The following is an 18,904-nucleotide window of genomic DNA, read 5'->3' as shown; positions in this document are numbered from 1 at the left end:
ACTATGAAATAAAGTGAGATTAATCGATGTATTTTGTAACATTCAAATAATTCATTAGTTGCCAGCATAAAACGAGTTGTAATATACAAGAGGAAATGCATTTCACACGTAGATGATCTATGATATCCCTTTGTTCTAGAAATTTTTATATTTTCTTTTTTTAAACATTAAATTATATAATATTATTATAACAATACTGATAAATACTGCAGAAAACATTTATAATCTTTAAGAAAAATTGTATATATGTAAACATTGTATAAATGTAAACAATTAAAAAATTATATATTATATACTAACATAAATATTTCAATTTATTATATATTATGTAAAAAGTATAAAAGTAAAAAAGAATTTCATTTACATCAATATGTAAATGTATGATTTAACATCATAAAATAAATGCTTTTGTGCAAAATGCAAGTATAATAATAATGTATTAATAGCTTTTAAATAATATATAAAAGAACAAAAGCATAAACAAGCCTTCTACAGTGTGATATGCATATTTTAATGTTGCTTTTTAATTACCACATGTACAATATATATGTGTATATATATATATATATATATATAACATATATATACATATATGTTATATTAATACATAAATACATGAAGCAGTGGTATATATTATAATATTTATAACTTTATATATTTATATAACTTTATTTTCGCAAATTGCCTCTTAATAATTTTATTGTAAATTCAGATTATCAGCCTTTCCTTTTTAGCAATATTTCTGTGTTGTTAATACAAAAATTAAATAAACTATTAAACAAATAAAATTTTATATGAACTTGTAGTTTTAAAACTACAAAAGTTACAGCTAAATTTAGACATATACGCTGACCAATGCATCATAGCTCTTGGTATGAAGTTACATACATATAATTTTTTTATCTTAATGTTACTAATAAATCATATCATCTTCGAAATATATAGATCAAGAAAATCTACATAGTTTCCAAATACATATTTTTAAATTAAATAAAAGATGTATATAATAGCAATGTTAATAATGTGTATTTTTTTTCAATTTACATTGTTGAATAATTAGTAATACTCTAAGATAGGAAACTTTGTAGATCTCTATTTTCTTTGTCAATTAATCATAAATGTTTATGTATACATACATACATATATATGTATATTTTAATGTATATATTAATATTTAATATTTTATACTTAGAGAACTCTGACTTTGTCACAATAAACATCTATTTTGAAAAAGAAATTGTCACAAATAATTGACCTATACAAAAAATTATTACAGAAAAAATACATTTAAATCGTCTGAAACTTTAAAAAAATTTTGTGTATTTCTTACAAGTATTATAAGTCTTCCATTGTTATTTTTTATGTATTGATTTTTTAATGACTCATTTATATCATTAAATTCATAAAAATTACATTATATATGTATATTATACTGTTTATATTATTAAAATGTATATTGATAATATAGTTACACATGTTTGACTTCTTAAAATGTTTTTTAAGACGTTTTCAATTTTTTTATTATTTATTATATTAGGCTCAGAGACAAAGTTTTAAAAATAGAAATTTAAATTATAACAAAAAGATCTGCAAAAGATTTTAAAAAATTAAGCTCATAAATATTTTTTAATATTGTTGAACAAGTCTTGGATATTATTTAAATAAACTTTATATGAATAATTTAATTAATACGCTTATTATAGACATGAGACATTGCATGATTTTATTATAATGTAAGTTTATAGGGCACTCTGTTATATGATTATAGTTATAAACAAATTATTTTTCATTTAGGTACATATATAACTATGTATACATAATATATATAATATATATTTATGTCTCTGTGTATGTAGACAATACATACTTTGAATATGAACACTGCAGTTTATGGTACAAGGTACCATGACATTCTTTTTTGTAATAACTTGATTTTTAATCAAGTTCAAGCTCATAATATTGGGCAACATTTATTATAAGAAATATATTTTAATTATTAAATGCAAATGTTATTTTTTTATTGCCTTTATTTTGGCAAATTATTTAAATGAATTTTGATGATAGTAAAACTAAGTTAAATCATTTATTATGCATTATTTAAATGCATATCAATTTAATTTTTTATTTTATTCTTTCTTAGAATTATGAGTCTTTTAGATAAAGAGTGCCCTTTATTTCTTACAAAAGTAATTTTTGACTTGTTACAAATTACTGCGCTGTTTGCTGTTGAATTTCTATTTTTTCTACTGTCATATCAGGATTCATTGCTGTTGCCTCTTGAATTGCTTCTGCTAAAGCTCGATCATGATCAATTGGATCACCATCTGATTGTATTGTTATTTTTTGTTCTACACGAGTTTCTACAACTCCATCTCTTTCAGTTTTATACTAAAAATATTATAACATATACATTTAATCATATTATAGCTATAATTAATATATTAAAAATTAATAATTATATTAAAATTCGAAATCTTACCGTTATCGTTTCAACAGTACGAGTTTTACTAGATATTGTCTGAGAACTAACTATTTCTCCAGTTGCACTGTACATACCATCTTCACTTTCAACGGCTACTTTTCTAGTTTCAGTTGCTACTAATGGAACTGTAGTAGTAGTTGTTACATTACTCTCTGGTTCTCCTTTATAAACATGTGTTTCAGTTTCAATAACACCAGCTGGATCACCCTGAATTTAAATTTATAATATAATAATATTTTATTTTTCAGAAAAAAAATTTATAAAACATATTCAGTTATATAATATTGAATTGATACTGTACAGTTATAATTGTACATTATTATTATTTATAATTTTATATATATATTGTAAGTATATTATATATATTGTAAGTACAAATATGTTAAATAATACAAAGAACCAAAGCATTAATTTCTTGTTAAAGTATTATAAACCTTATGTTATTCTTACAAATGAATAATTAATACCTCAAAACCAGGGTCTTTGAAATAGTAATAAATAATTTAAGTAAATTAAGTTTTCTGTAATGATTGAATGTTATTTTGTATGTCCCTTTGAATATTAAGAAATGAATATTAAAGAAAGTATCAATTAAAAATATTTTTATCATTATTACAAGAATTTTTATGTTTTAGAAATGTTTGTACAGTAAACATATTTAAACATATACCTTGATGAAGATTCATCCTCAGAACTAAATTCTTTAAATTTTCAAAATCTTGTTTCTAAGAGAATATAATTTTTAACTGACTATAACAACCCTAAAAATTACCTGATAATATTGATTGTAGAAAGCCTGCTGATCATCTTCAAGGTCAATTGGAGTACCTGAATCATCACTGCTTGAACTGGATGTACTGAGCCTTCGTGAGAACAGCTACACCATGCATTGTGTTAACCAAGCCGAGAAAATTAATTACAAAAATAAAAAAAAAAATAATTAAATGAAAAATAGCACTAATTAAATTTTATTAATCAACCAATATCCTAAATGAATTAAGTTTTATTGATGTAAATTATGATCCCTTCATTTAAATAAATGATATTGTGATATGCATATTGAATGTGCATATGATCTTCTATATACATATTCATCTATATGTATATTGTACAAAAAATGTCAGAATTAAAATTAATATTATAAAACCAAAAGCTTCATTATGTTACGCGAATTTCCATCAATATTAAAGAAAATTATTTATATATGTGCAATGATTGTAGCATGAAATATTCTAATGATTTAATGTTAGGATCAAAAACACAATATGTGATTTACATAAATGCTACATGCTTCATCCATTAGTGGCTTGGCATATTTAAGCTAAATTATTACCTGTTCACCAGAAAGTACATGACTTGTTGTTCGAACTTCTTGAGTTACTACTCTCTGTTCTTGTCTTGTTGCACTGGTTGCTGTTGTATGTGCTACAGTTTTTTCCTCTACCTAATATAAAAAAAAATATAAAAAAATAATTCTAACTTTATAGGAAAATATTATATAGAAATATATAAAAAAATTTTAAATATTTGTATGAATAAAAAAATCATAATCAAGAAATTATTTAATCTAAAAAGAGAAACTTGTAATAATATTACAAACCTGACTGGTTTTTTGATTTTTTTCAAGATCCTCGTGCATTGTAGCAGTACGTGTAGTAACAGCAGTTGCTGTCATATATGGAGCTCTACCATCATCTGATGTCTCTGCCTAAATACAACTACAAGGTAACTAAGATCTTATAATAAAGCAGCAACATATATATATATATATATACAAAATTACAATAAATGCAAGAATTTGAATATTATTTTTTTAAGTATTTAGTTTTAAAATAATCAAAAATTTTTTTTATCTAGAAATCATATTTGCCACTTACATTAATGATACATGCAATATTCAATAACTAAAAATCATATAATCTACAATCTGCAATACATATCATAAAACTACTTAAGCTTAATATTATATCAATATTTGAATAATGTAATATATTGGAATTAATAAAAAAATTTTCAAAAGAATATGGATAGTATACATTACTTAAAAAAATAAAATTAAATAAAAAGAAATTATAATAATAAATTATAATAAAAAAAAAAAATAAAAAATAAAAAATAAAAAAAAATAAAAAGATCAATTAATACTTTAAATTTTAAATTTTTAAATGGAATGCAAAAATAGTTAGAATGTTTAATATTTTTTCTTATACTTTTTAAAATTAGTGAAACAATTACATTATTATTTATTTATTTTAATAAATCTCAGATAATTGTGAAAGTTATATCACCTTATTAATTTGTGTAGAAACAGTTACTTGGCCTGTTCCTCCAGGTGTAAGATCTTCCACTTTCTCTTCTATATTTTGTATCACACCTTCTTGATCCTTTACTACTGATTGTTTGGTTGTTGTTTTTACTATTGTTGGAGTAGTGTTTGAAGATAAAACTTTTTTTGTTTTTGAAGAGATTGGTTTTAATACATCCCGTATATCCTTTAAAATAGTATAGTATAATATAGAACTAGAAGAATCAGTGAACAACAATGTCACAGAATCAAATCTATCTATGTGTTAGGAAAGCAAATAGAGCAATCTTGATTGATGTATAGAAAAAATGAAAAACACTTTTAAAAAATTGCTTAATTATATGTATTTTTATGATTTTAAAAAAATAAAAATTTTTTTAATTAAAAATCTGTTCGCGCTATGCGAACTTTCATATCATTTTATATCAAGACATTATATCATATAAAGTTCGAAATCGATAATCACTAATTGTTATAAATCAAAAAATTGTAAGTATTTTTAATTATATTTTTAATTATATATTGATGAAGATAATAAAATGATTACACACAAAAAAGAAATTAAATTTCTTTCAGGATTAAAACTTCTCATCTCAATTAGTTATTTCATCCCAATTTATGTTAAGAATAATAACAAGAAGATTCTAATTAATAATTAACCTTGATTTAAATATTCATTATAATATATATGGAATTTATCACTTTCAGATGATTCAAAAGTGATCGAAGATATAATCTACATAATAAATTACTAAATTAAAATAATCTCAAAAAATATTGTAAAATAACATAATAAAATGTAAAATAAAAAATTAATGAAAAATTTAATTAAAAATTTAAATTTTTTATATATGCAATTTATATTAATAATAAAATAAGTACAATGAAAAATCAAAATCTGTAAATCAGGAAATTTTAGCAAATGGACTTGGATTTTATTAAGGATGATATATTTATATAATTATATTAGAAAAAGAAAATAAAATTATAAAGAAAACTAAAAAAATAGTATAATATAAGTTATACTCAAACTACTTATTTAAAATCATACAATGCAATAATTTCATCAAGAAATAAAGAATTCATATAACTGAATCGTTGTATATTAATATAATACTATTTTGTACATATACATAACTTTGTATTAATATATGTATAATTGTTATTTAATTTAAATTAATTTAGATAAAATTATGATTTATATGCCAGTTAATATGTTAATTAAATCTTTTAAACTTATTAAAGATTGCTCCAGTTATATGAAATTTGTATTCTATAAGTTAAATTATAAATAATCGTGCTTCTAAATAAAAAATGTAATAAGAAAATAATTATTAAAATTAACAAAGGAAGACAATATAATAAAATATGAAATAAAAGTAGTAATAAATTGCCAATATGGTAACAATAAAAAATAACATATTAATTACAAAAAGCAGTATTCTAAAATTTTTGCAAAAAAGATAAAAAACAGATATGAAATGAGAAAAAATTATTTATGATTTGTTTTAATACTATGATTTCATTTCTATTATTTGATATATATATATATATCAAAATAAATAAAATATAGAATGAATAGTATATAGTATAATATAGTAATAGTATAATATAAATATGGAAAGTAATTTATATAAAATTTAAAAAAATATATTATGATGAACAAAACTTAAATAATATAAATACTCAATTTTTTCAAATCAAGAGAATTCCAGAAATTTATGAATTGATAACATCTATATAATTTTTCTTCTAACTTTATAAAGTTTAAAGTATTATTACAAGCAGACGAACAAGCAATATATATAATTAAATCTACTTATCTGAATCTGATTATTTGAAAAATAGGTAATAAGGAGAATCAATAAACTCTTATTACATGAATGATTCAGCTATACAAATAGTTTATCCCTCGATGAGATCACATAAATATAATTCTTCTGTACTTACCTTTATTTTGTCTTTTTTTTCTTTATCTTTTTTTTCTGACGTTTCCTTATCTTTTTTTTCTGACATTTCCTTGTCTTTTTTGTCTAACTTTTCTTTTTCTTTTTTGTCTAACTTTTCTTTTTCTTTTTTGTCTAACTTTTCTTTTTCTTTTTTGTCTAACTTTTCTTTTTCTTTTTTGTCTGAGATTTCTTTTTCTTTTTTGTCTGAGATTTCTTTTTCTTTTTTATCTGATATTTCTTTTTCTTTTTTATCTGATATTTCTTTTTCTTTTTTTTCTGATACTTCTTTATCTTTTTTTTCTGATGCTTCTTTATCTTTCTTCTTCAATTCCTTTTTATTAAGTGATTTTATTTCATTGTCAAGAATAGCTATTTTTTCTGCCATTTCTTTTTCTTTTTTTTTTAATTCTTTTTTACTGGGCGATTTTATATCGTTATCAAGAATAGCAGTTTTTTCTGCCATTTCCTTTTCTTTCTTTTTTAATTCTTTTTTACTAGGTGATTTTATCTTGTCATTATTTTCAAGAATATTCTTTTCTGTCATTTCTTTTTCTTTTTTTTTAAGTTCTTTTTTACTGGATAATTTTATATCATTATTATCAAGAATAGTACTTTCGTTTATTAAATCAGAATTATTTAGATCATTATGATTTTCTTTTTCATTTTCATTTTGTTTATCCTTTTTCTTCTTAAATAGACCACCGGGCGGTAGGACCGCAATTCCTCCGACCGGTTTCTATAAGTAAATTTATAATCACACATTGCTTCATGCAAAGCACGATTCAACTCTATTGCTACGCTATTATTAACTATATGTTTTACATTCTCTTGATATATATTTCATGCTAGGTAATTAATTACGGTCTGCGCTCTCAAAAAAATATTAATTATTTTGTTAAATAAATATATTATCTTTTTTTATCTACAAAATTTATTTATAAATATGATATATTTCTTTAAACTTTTTTTTAAATATGTAATAATTATTATGTGCATGCGAACATAAGCATTAATGCAATTAAATAGCATAATAAAATTTTAAAAAATTTGAGAATTCATCTTTGAGGCGATGGCCGTATAATGTTCGCAAAAAAGAAATAAAAAATAGCAGCATGCATCGAAAAAAAGGAAAACACCAAATGGTCACATACATTAATATAGATAGATATATGTTGGTTAATGCATGATAGTATGTTCCAGGTGAAATTCTATACCTTTTTGCCACGATCTGCATCATATTCTCCTTCCAGGCTACTGGTACTGCTAGCTGATGTTGTTCCAGCACTTGTTTTGCGTGTGAGCTATCGGTGTTAGTTAGGTGTCAGTTAGTTTTTATGGTTGAAGCACTAGGATGTGAATATTGAATTCAAATTTGTGAAATCAAATTATTACATACAAATGCCATGTTCAATTTTTTGGTAATAGTTATAAGATAAAATTTTATAAAATCTATAAATGTCTAAATTTCTTGCAAAAAAATAAATTTCAAATCTGTATAAATATATACAAGTTAATTAACTGAATATCTTATATAGATTTAATAATTATTAATTTTGAATTATAAAATAAATTTTCAAATTTTGTGTATGATTTTTAATTAATGTTAATTAACTTGCATGTGCATTATTTAATTCATTTTTATTGATTTTGGAATAAATGTATTAAAATGACTAATGCATTCTACTATATCTAATACATGGCATACGAAAACTTATCAACATGCCATGACTACAAATCTGTCTGTTTAATTTAATACAATAGTGCATAATGATTAACATGGACTTTTTATAAAATATTATTTTTTGCTTTTAAGTGAACCAATTGGTGTTCTACAATTTCTCCCTTTCATGATATAATTATCATTCCAGTAGTGCTTAAAAAGTTTATGATAACAACAAGAATACTTAATTAGTTAAATTTATTGTTATATTATCAAAATCTTAAAAAAAAGCTTTATTTGAAAGCGTAGACCGCAGAAATATTTCCTTTAAAATGATTATTATGGAATAATTTTCAATTTGCATGACGATTTCATGCATCTTCTACTAACTATTACTATTTTCGATTTATAGAAGAATATTTTTTTTACCTTTTCTTTTTGTTTTTTAATTGGACTAGGCCGTTGATCTATATGCTCCATATCAGGAATCATTTCAGGTTCATAGCTCATTGTATGCCTCTTACTTGGTTCTGAACCGTAAGATTCAACTTGTTTAGGACCCCCTAATGCTGTATAATGCACACATACCTTTCAAAATCTCAATGTGATAACTTTGCAATAGCGGTATCAAAAGGGCATTCGGTACATATAATAACTAAAATAATAAATATCAAAAAATTTTTTTACCATCCATACTACGAGATGTAGGACGACGACCACTTAAAGATCTTTCAAATTGTGGAGGTTGTCTGTCAATGGGAGTCTTCTTCGTTTCGTAATGAGTTCTACCTGAATATCGGAAACGAGAGCCCAAATGTGGTAATAAACCTACTTTTTTTACAGGCTCAGGACTCATGAGCCTAAAAAATAAATAAAAAAATAAATAAATAAATGAATATATATATATATTATTTTATGTCAATTTATATTATTTTATTTTGCAAATTAAAATAATTATTAGATAATTATTTACCTGAAAAAAGTATGGTGTTCTACACATACTTTCCATAGTTTTTTTGCAGCTCTATGATTTGCTAATTTAAAACCAATTGTCGATTCAAATTGTTCAAATTCACCTGGTCTGATCTTTATATAAAAATTATGCCTTTTGTACGAGATTTTTAATATCTTTGGCCAAGCAAACCTGTTGATTCTCAATCGATCCCTATAGACGAGAAGTCCAGATGAGCATACACCTAACATTATATCAACACCTTCAGAGTCTTTAGCAGGATGAAGATCAACTCCGTACATTGCTAATTTTTTTGCATTTTCAAGATAGTGAAGTTCCGCTTCCGCGGGTGTTTGACCTCTATAAATACACAAAAATTTTTATTCTTTTTTTTACCCAATAATTATAATATTATATAATTAATTACATAACTAATTAATAGACGAGACTAACTTATGCGTTTTATGCAGATCCATTACTTTCTCCACTAACTCTGGAGTTTGATTAGGGGCAAATTTGAAGTCCTTTAAATATGTGCGACCATGTTCTTCTGGATCATAATCTCCGACCTCTGATTGAACTAAATATGAACCTAGAAGAGCGTGAGTTACAAAAGAACAGGGCAATCGTCCCGTGATAATATCATTTCTTATTTGAAGGCATAATTGGTAACGAGTTATATCTTCTTGTAATTGGGCCGGATCCGGTGGATAAAACTTCACCTCGAAATTAAACTTCCATGGTTCGTCTGCAAAAGTCAAAAATCGTCTGTAAAATCAACAATTAATTCTAACAATGATCTACATAACGTATATATCGAAAGAAAGAAAATGTCCTATGTACTTTTTATAAATTTTGCAATTCTTTTATCCAGATCTAACCAATTTCGTGAATCGTGTCTGTCCTCGTAAATAAGACCAAAATAATCTTTTTCCATTAAATTCATACTTTGACATATCATATCAAGTAACTCTTGGCCTTTCGCCTTTCTCTGAAACAAAATCAATTTTTCAATTCAATCCTTGTTAAACTAAATATAATATATATTATATTTTTTTGACAGAATGAAAACAAAAATTTCTAATTTACATCTATATGAAAATCTTTCACTGTTCCATCCAGCAATGTAATCCTTGCAAGAGCTGTTTTGCCTTTGCTGATTGGACTTTTCGTTGGCGAGTTTGTATCGGTTCCATTTTCTGCCGTTACTTCTGGTTGACCACCAGCGGACTTCTGTTCTTCCGGCATACTTCAGCCCTGTGCTAAAAAGATTCCGCGTGTCGAACCAACACATTACTCTACAGTGATTGACTGATACATTACAGGAATGAAATAATAATCCTCTAAATAAATCCGCTTTCTTAATTATATCGAAGAAATATTGCGCGTTGTATTATTTCAATATATTCGAAGTGTAGATCCTGCCTAGACTCGAGGGTGCCATGTAGAGAAATAATCAATATTTGTCGGAGTTGTTCGAGTTACATGTACCCCGTCTATAAAACGCCTTGGTCCTACCTCATTAACTAACGAGAGAGATTTAATACTTTGAACTTGTTTTATACGCATATAATTTGAATAAAATCTTTTCTAATAAGAAATTAATTTCTTTTTTGCCTTTTAATATTTATTTAACATTTATTACTATACATTCCTATCTAGCGTATATCAAACGCGCGCTTTTATTCCTAAAAAGAAAATATTGTAAACAGAATTATATCTTGTCTCAGTTGCATTCCGTAATAACATGTTCGATTATACTTCGATGACGCGAGTTCGTATAATCTCTGGAATCCACTCATCATGAGATACGGCGAAAAGAAAAAAAAAAAAATTACACTATTACTAGACGATTTCGTAAGAAGTTCGAGAACATGTAATAAGCATGTAAAAATATAGTTATGTAATTAACCGCAATAGAAACACGTGTGTACATTTATCACGGGTCGTTCGCCTTCTGACAAAGACAGATAGACAGATATACAAGTCTCCGCGTAAAAGCGATATCTCGATACAAAGCCAATAAAGCCGCGATATTTATAATGCTATGCCTATCAAAATATACGAGTCAGATATTATTAGACGCGATATAAACCGGCTATAAAAATCACGTCTGCTTTACGATCGATCGAGGAACGTGTTTCGAAGGATTTGATTGGAAAAGGTTTCATAGGGAAGCGTATAAAGAGTAGAGTATACATCTCGTATCGTAATATCGTAGAAAAATTCAGATTTCAATTTCTAGAAATGAAAAATAGTCGTGAGCCCGCGACCCTGACCGACACGCTTTGTCGAGTCTACTCTACCAAGTATTCGACTCGGTTGTGTAGACTCCCTTATGCAATGCCGGAGAGCAAATAGTAATTCAACCTCAATTGCACGGAATCAGAGCCATACTAGGACGTTGTTTGTCGTTGCAAATACTATTAACGCGGCAAGCCGAGAGAACGAGGGGAAAAACGGGATCGCAACGATTCCTCGAGGTTTTCGCGATTTGTTCGAGGAATCCGAGGCTGACCCCGTGAGTCACGCACGAGCAGATGCACGAAGGGAGAGAGAACTCTGTATCATTAAACGGAAATCACGGTTTAACATTCAATTCCGACCGAATATCACGTTACACAACAACAAAACCCCCATCGATCCCGACAAAAGACATAATTATATAAATCTGTTGCGTTGTTACGCAATGTTGTGATTAAACAAGGAGAGAGAGAGAGAGAGAGAGAGAGAGGAAGGGAGAAAGAGAGAGAAACAAACAAGAGAAAACACTTCTGCAACGTAATACCTTGGTAATACAAAATAAAATAAACTTTGTATCGATGATATAAATAGAATATCGATGATTAATTGAATCGCAAGGAATTTACATTAAAGAATCGAATATATCTATGCCATTGAATTGCAGAGAAATTACGATAGAATTCATAAAAATAATAGGTTCGTGTTGATTCGCAAATTCATCATCGTTGGAACAAAGCGTTGTTCTTCATCTTTCACGAGGCCGATGAAATAATACCCCGATTAGCAAACGCGATGACGTGTTGGCCAATACTACACCTATGCATGTACTCTAATACGATTGACCAAGTTAATCCTTGACTAAATGGATCAACGATATTCCAGAAATTCTTAGCGAGAAGAGGTATATGCACTCGATGTATGCGCAGACCACACTCCAGATCCCGATAGATATCAAATAAGCATTTGAAACTTAAAGCGTACTGAGGCTGAATCAGCGAGACACCGGTAGAAGAAACCGGTCGATCGTCTCGTTTTGCTAACGGGTCAGTTGAAAGTTTAAAGGCCTGCTGAATGGAGCGAGCAGGTCTGAAAGAATCCGCTTTTTTCGCCAACGTCGCGAGAGAAAGAGAGAGAGAGAGAGATCCTTTCAAGAGACGCGTGGGTTTCATTTGGTCGTGCGTCAAAGAGAGCTTATTGTAAACGAGGGTCGCGTGATCCACGGCACACGCCTACATCGATCTACCATGTGTACTACACGGTTGGTGACGTTACGTGAACACATCTCATCCTCTATGCGCATTAAAGAGCTATCGTCTTTAATGAATAAATTCATATCTTTCACGCAGTAATTTTCGAGACGTTGCGTTGGTTACGTCTAAAAAAAAAAAAAAAAAAAACAAATAGAAGAATCGAAATTTCGCACGGAATTTATAGAATCGTTTCCAAGGATCGAATTCATCCAACTACGAATAAATTCTTAAACGATGCGGTAAGATTGGAACAAAAAAACACAAGTGTGTTTATTCTCACGCATACCTGTTGCGAGAATAAATTAACATTCGACTTGCGCAACAATAAAGTTTGCAAAAATAAAAAAAAAAATATTTCGAAATCCAAACGGTATAAAGCGAGCTTTAAAATCCAAGCAAGCGATGTATTAACCTGCGTTTTCCAGTTAACGGAATCTCAATCTCAATTTCAATCGTCGATCCAGATTAAGTGTCAACCTATACGCCACATCGAGCATCGATACGCGGATAACGGATCGATGAAACGATTCCGCAAACCGTATCCGCGGAAGAGGACGAAGAGCACGGAGGATTCATTAGAAAACAGTTTTGCATATGCATGCACGACTGGGTTTATTAGCCTCGCGGTGGTGGTGTTTTGCGATCGTACGTGAATGGATACACGTCGACTCCAATTCGAGCAGAAGCGGACGCGGCATTTAAATCCCTCGTGTCGTACTTCAACATAATGCCAGTCCTCCGGCATCGCGTGTGCGACATCGTGTAGCGACGAATCGATGAAAAGCCCAGCTGGGTTCTTCCAAAGAACACAAGAAACAAGAATGGGGAATCTCCACGGTGAGATGTTTGATCGATCGACGTTTCCATTGTACGTCGCGGTCGGATATTTGCGGGCTGATAATTTTCCGGCTTGCAAACAGCAACAAACGATCGTTGAAACATAGCCAAACTTAGAAATCAGGTTCAGGTGTATTTCTATAATAGCTTTCTACTACCTAGAAACGTGCCTATTTGTTGCACAAGTTGCACGATTAGAAAGAGCAACTTTCCTTTTTTTTTTTTCTTTTTATTCTAAATCGCCCGATTTTTAATAAAATATTCGTCACGAGAATATGAGAATGGCATCGTTGGTGCACCGGTTTGCTATATTATTTTCGTCGAGGCTATACAGGATTCGAAAGAAAATCTTTGAAAAATTAAAATCCATCCCACTTGCTTGGACGAGTATTTGATTCGAGAGAAATTAACGAGAAACGGGAACAAGTTTCTCGTGCGTGAAAATTATGGTAAAAGGGAAGATGAGGGTGGAGAGCTCGTTTCGTACGAGACGATGGCGGTGTATAGCCGGTGATTTCCGTAGCGGGTACAAACACTGCCAGATTTATTGTAGAGTCGATTCATACGCGAGGGTGCGTACTCAAGTTGGGACAGTTTTTATCGGGTGTCGTGCAGACGCGTCTCGTTTCACCGATCGCAAGCAAGGGGTTCCCTCCCCGCGTTTATCTCGCTCTCTCGTTCAACCCTTTCTTTCATCGGGTTGGCAACGGCATTCATCGTAGGTCTTCCTCTGTCGCGAGTTTCAATGCTAGGAATTGAAGGGGGTGAGAAGGCAAGAGCGGGAGAGGACAGACACAGAAGGCGAGGAGTATTCTTTGATGCGTAAAATTAAAGGGTTTGAGAGCTGTAAAAACGTCGTCGAAAATTTTACCAACCAGAATTTACCACCGATTCTTCTCTATTTCACTCGCCGAATTCACCCCTATGCTCTTCCCCGGCTACGCGCAAATTTATCCACCTCGAAGAACGACCAAACACCTTACCCTGTAATTTCAAACCACGGAATTAACGAGCGATTATGTTTTTTTTTTTTTTTTTTTTTTCCGATCTAAAGAGTAAGACTTCGTGCGTTATCGAGTGTCGAGCTGACGGCGAACGATTCGTACTTTAATTAAACACTCCACGCCATCAGCCCCCTTGCGTATTTTTACACGAGGATACGTTCACAAGTGTTCCAAGGGTGCCTCTGTTACGTGCGTGTAGAATTAAAAACTCGAGAGCTCGTCATCGACGAAAAAAAATATAATACACGCTGCCTTGGTCGCGTGTCACGCACCATGCCGCATGACTCACCTTTAATTTTAATTACCCTGTAATTTATAACAATTTCAAGAGTTTGGTTACGTACAGCGCGATTAAATTTTAAATTTGATTATATCGATCAAAACTCATGCAATCTCTAAATTCCTCCAAGTTTCACGACGGAATAAATGCAGTAAGAATTTTTGCATACGAACGTAAGCGAAACGTAAACGATCTTCTGCTTCTCTAGTTTCACACAGTGATTTAGTGCCATAACAATGGCCATTTTTTTACGAGCGATTTTTACCCGCGTAAACCGAGATAATTGGCCGTGTCCTACCGTGTAACACCACGATACGTGTTACACCGCCGTCGTTATTGCGCTCTTCTTTTTCACGGTTAAATCGTTCTTCAGCGAACCTAGCATTACCATGTCTCCCGTTTATGAAAAGTTTCCCCGTCTCTAGAAAATGTCTCACGTCCCTGATTTCATACTTTTTCTCCGATGGTCGAGTGCGAAAGTGACCGATTATTTTAAAAATGCACGAATCTCAGGCTTTCTAGGGGAAGAGTGGTAAAAAATAAACGCGATTCGACGTAAGTAAGTACCGCGTCGAGGAGAAAATACGTTTGCCGATTAGATGCGGCAAGCGGCCATGACGGAAATAGAAAAAGCGAAAGAAAGAAAGCACGTTGATTACATGCGCGATTTAATCAAGGCACAAATGTTGCGCGAACGTACGTACGTTGTGTTCTATGTGAACACGGAAAAACACGGTAAAGTGTTTGAAAAAAATTTAAATCCATAGCTTAAAATTACCAGCTACGATGTATTACATTGATTTCTCAAATAAACCTTTTTTTGAAACATCAAATAATTTCTATACGCGCTTTTCTCAATTAATTTTATTATTTAATATTTGCATAAGAATTATTTAGATTCATAAGCCAAAAGAAAAATTCAACTCTATCTTTGAATGCAGTTCTTGCAATTTAGTAATTTACTTTTTATATGTATCGATATAATACTTCAGGTATATACAATATAGATTTACGTGTTGCTCTGAATATAAAGAATGGTACAAAGAATTAGACGGAAGGCTATTTAAGTTGATGGTAAATTGCAATTCCAATCATAGTATAACGAAACACGTGACGATCATGGCCACGCCTTGTTCGCATTTATCCTCTAAGTTTCTTTCGTGCGGTGAACGCCGATACTTCCGGCGATTGCTTTACGGAAGACTGGTACTACTACGCGAATGTCAGCCAGCCGTACAATTAAATTTTACGTGAATCGAGCAACCACGCGGAGCATGCTTGCTTGTAGTACGCTAACAGGTGTGATACGCTTGGCGCAACTGCTATTACAATTCAGTCGAGATCTTATTTCGGATTCTTATTTAATCCTTGATAAAAATATCATGCAATTTATCAATACATTGATATCTAATATCAACAAATGGAAAATATTATTTGATAAAAACATCCATTATCATACGCAATGAATTATTTATTGGTCGATATATACATCGCGCGCTTTTAGTTTACTTTGGATAATATTTATCAGGTATAGCGAATAAATCGATAAATGTAATACTAAAAATTAAACGAATAATAAAAACTTTATTCTATTTTTCGATAGTTCGTTGAATTTATGTTAGATCACGACGATCGTTATTATTTTCGTAAAATAATTAAAGATTTATTTCGATTTTGGAATCAAACGAGATTGTCAATCAGATATTCGTTCACAAGTCAATGCACGATTTGTCGTATATATGAGAAAACCGCATTATATGTTGTATTTTACAAAGGTGTGTAAGCTTGGTTCCCCCAAGTTCATTGTAACTTTAGTCATGTCGTGTGTTACCTCCTATCAGCGTCACACCTCTCTATGCATCGCCAACGAGTACACTTCCTTGCTTTGGTTAACGGTTGTACACCGTTTGTGGTAATAATTTTAAATACGCTACAGAATCTATATTTAGTTTGTTTATACGTTATTTGGCCCAACTTGAAAAAATTAAGATGAATAAAATATTTTTTTAAAGCTCTGTTATTGTATAAATTATAATAAATTTTGTTATAAATAGAATTTTATAATATAGAAAGATTAATAAATATTTCTCTTGGAAGAAGAGAAACATTGTAGAAATGCATAAAGAATAGTTCCGATCGATTATTGGCAAGAGCTAGAAACGTGATGAGATTAATGTAGATTTCGAAAAAGCTGGCGTCTTTGTGACAAAGTGTATAATTGACCTAATTGCTCGTAACAAGCACTCACTGGAAAATGACGAAATCCCGAAGCTTAAAGTAACTTTGTAGATGATGAGATTGTATGATTGCTTTTACTTTCAGAAATACAGGGTATATATTTCATAGATTTTAAGGATGAACTTCGAATAACAATCGGCAAATAAATTTTTATATTTTTTTTGTATTAATTGTAAATGTACAAAGAAAGAGAGAGAGTAATAATTGTAGCAAAGTATCAACGTGTATTTTTTAAAAACATTTTATTTTCAAAATCATAAAAGAGGGAATACGATTGCAAATTTTTAATCGATAGACTCTAAATTTCAATTATTTTCAATCATTAATATCAATTATTTTCTTTGTAATAATAATAAACTTTTTGTTCAACAACGGATTTCTAGCGGATTCTGCGCGTTTCGTTATATCACAATTTCCGAGAGAATAGATAATTTTTTTGAAGAAATATAATGCATCGTATGCAAAGAATGCATTTATGCGTTCGATCTTGTATATATTGATTCTACGCCTGTCAAGATTCTTACATTTGATCATATCCGTGAATATTATTTTAGATAAATACGGAATGATATATAGATATATATATATATCAATATTAAATTTAATAGTTCATTTTTTTACAAATTTAAACAAGCAACATAATGTTTTACATGTTGCACGATGTAATATATTCATGCAATTCAGAGAAATAAGTACTGACACAAAACCTATATAAAAAATTTCTATCAACCGGACTAAGCAGATGTTTCTGTATATATTGAAATGTAACGCATTCGTATTACATATGTCATAATTAATACATATATTATTCTTAGATAAAATATTATTCTTTCGTCACATATTTTAATATCACTGGAGGTTATGTGAAAAATATTTATCTCTCGCATAATATTAACTTTTAAACGAAAATTTGAATAAGCATTTATAATAAAATAATAAAAAATGCACTATATAAGAGTTATTATAATCATTACTATCATTAATGATAGTAAACATTATATTTTAAAATGTAAATTCCAATGCATTACATTCAAAGTATGAATGTTATTAATTTCATAATTAATATTTTGAAAAGTTAAATATTATTAAAAGAATTTAAAAGAATTATATCAGTGTGTCATAAAGATAACACATGTATAATTGAATTCTGAAAAACTATAAAACTTACCTAAGATAAAGACGCGATTCTTTTTTAAATAATGCACTACGATAGGAAAATCGCAGATAAAAATATAATAAGACAAAATGCACAAGATTGAAGCACACAATTGTTTTTTTTCGACTAAGTAACGGAGTATTTCTATTATAAGCACATAAACAATTTTTGTTCCAATTCTAACGACAGCTACGAATACGAAACAGGTCCGTCGAATCGCGGGGCGACGCTGACTGTGGCCACGGCCCATACTAGCATCATTTTCAAATAGTCCCATGACAAGTACAAGTATTATTGGTTACATACCTTATTATTTTCAAATTCTTCGTTCAACAAGTGATTACAGTTCATGGAAAATGTAACTAGTTAGAAAATTTCCGTGGTAATAACGCACCATCTAATTGTAACCGTAAGCACGACAAATACGGAACTGCTTTCGATGTTCTTACGCGAGTCAATATGGCTGACTACCTAGGAAAATCAGTTTCTCTTATGACGCAATCAAGCGAGTACGCCCAATCTAAACACATTTTCTCCACTAGATAGC

The 18,904-nt window shown here is 29.2% G+C and overlaps 1 protein-coding gene across 10 annotated transcripts; it reads right to left on the bottom strand.

Moving 5' to 3' along the window:
* Nucleotides 1-649: 649 nt before the first annotated feature.
* Nucleotides 650-18,842, bottom strand: cora (erythrocyte membrane protein band 4.1 like coracle). 10 transcript variants are annotated; one of them, XM_086904019.1, is made up of 15 exons: nt 18,664-18,842; nt 10,438-10,610; nt 10,192-10,339; nt 9,802-10,096; nt 9,370-9,708; nt 9,084-9,256; nt 8,826-8,965; nt 7,951-8,037; nt 6,738-7,472; nt 4,771-4,974; nt 4,083-4,190; nt 3,816-3,926; nt 3,255-3,359; nt 2,480-2,689; nt 650-2,388 (listed from the first exon to the last, which is right to left on the bottom strand). In XM_086904019.1, exons 2-15 carry the CDS (start codon nt 10,594-10,596, stop codon nt 2,209-2,211), a joined length of 2,994 nt encoding a protein of 997 aa, XP_086760145.1. In that variant the 5' UTR covers nt 10,597-10,610; nt 18,664-18,842; the 3' UTR covers nt 650-2,208. The 10 variants fall into 10 exon arrangements, with proteins under 10 accessions (XP_086760145.1, XP_086760147.1, XP_086760146.1 ...); XM_086904021.1 differs by having other exon boundaries at nt 10,438-10,605; nt 18,664-18,798; XM_086904020.1 differs by lacking the exon at nt 18,664-18,842 and adding an exon at nt 18,370-18,616.
* Nucleotides 18,843-18,904: the final 62 nt, after the last annotated feature.

The sequence above is a fragment of the Apis florea genome, unplaced genomic scaffold, assembly GCF_048593485.1.
Source record: "Apis florea isolate Af1SG1 unplaced genomic scaffold, ASM4859348v1 contig_2293_pilon, whole genome shotgun sequence".
Lineage (NCBI taxonomy): Eukaryota > Metazoa > Arthropoda > Insecta > Hymenoptera > Apidae > Apis > Apis florea.
This window is presented reverse-complemented; position numbering and strand designations above follow the sequence as displayed.

What these genes read in the sequence shown, in the direction of transcription:
- cora (XM_086904019.1), bottom strand. Translation starts at nt 10,596, where the DNA reads ATGCCGGAAGAACAGAAGTCCGCTGGTGGTCAACCAGAAGTAACGGCA. An exon ending in GAACACCATACTTTTTTCAG is followed by an intron (nt 9,257 to 9,369) that starts GTAAATAATTAT and finishes TTTATTTTTTAG; the next exon opens with GCTCATGAGTCCTGAGCCTG. An exon ending in AAAAAAAAGACAAAATAAAG is followed by an intron (nt 4,975 to 6,737) that starts GTAAGTACAGAA and finishes ACTATTTTAAAG; the next exon opens with GATATACGGGATGTATTAAA.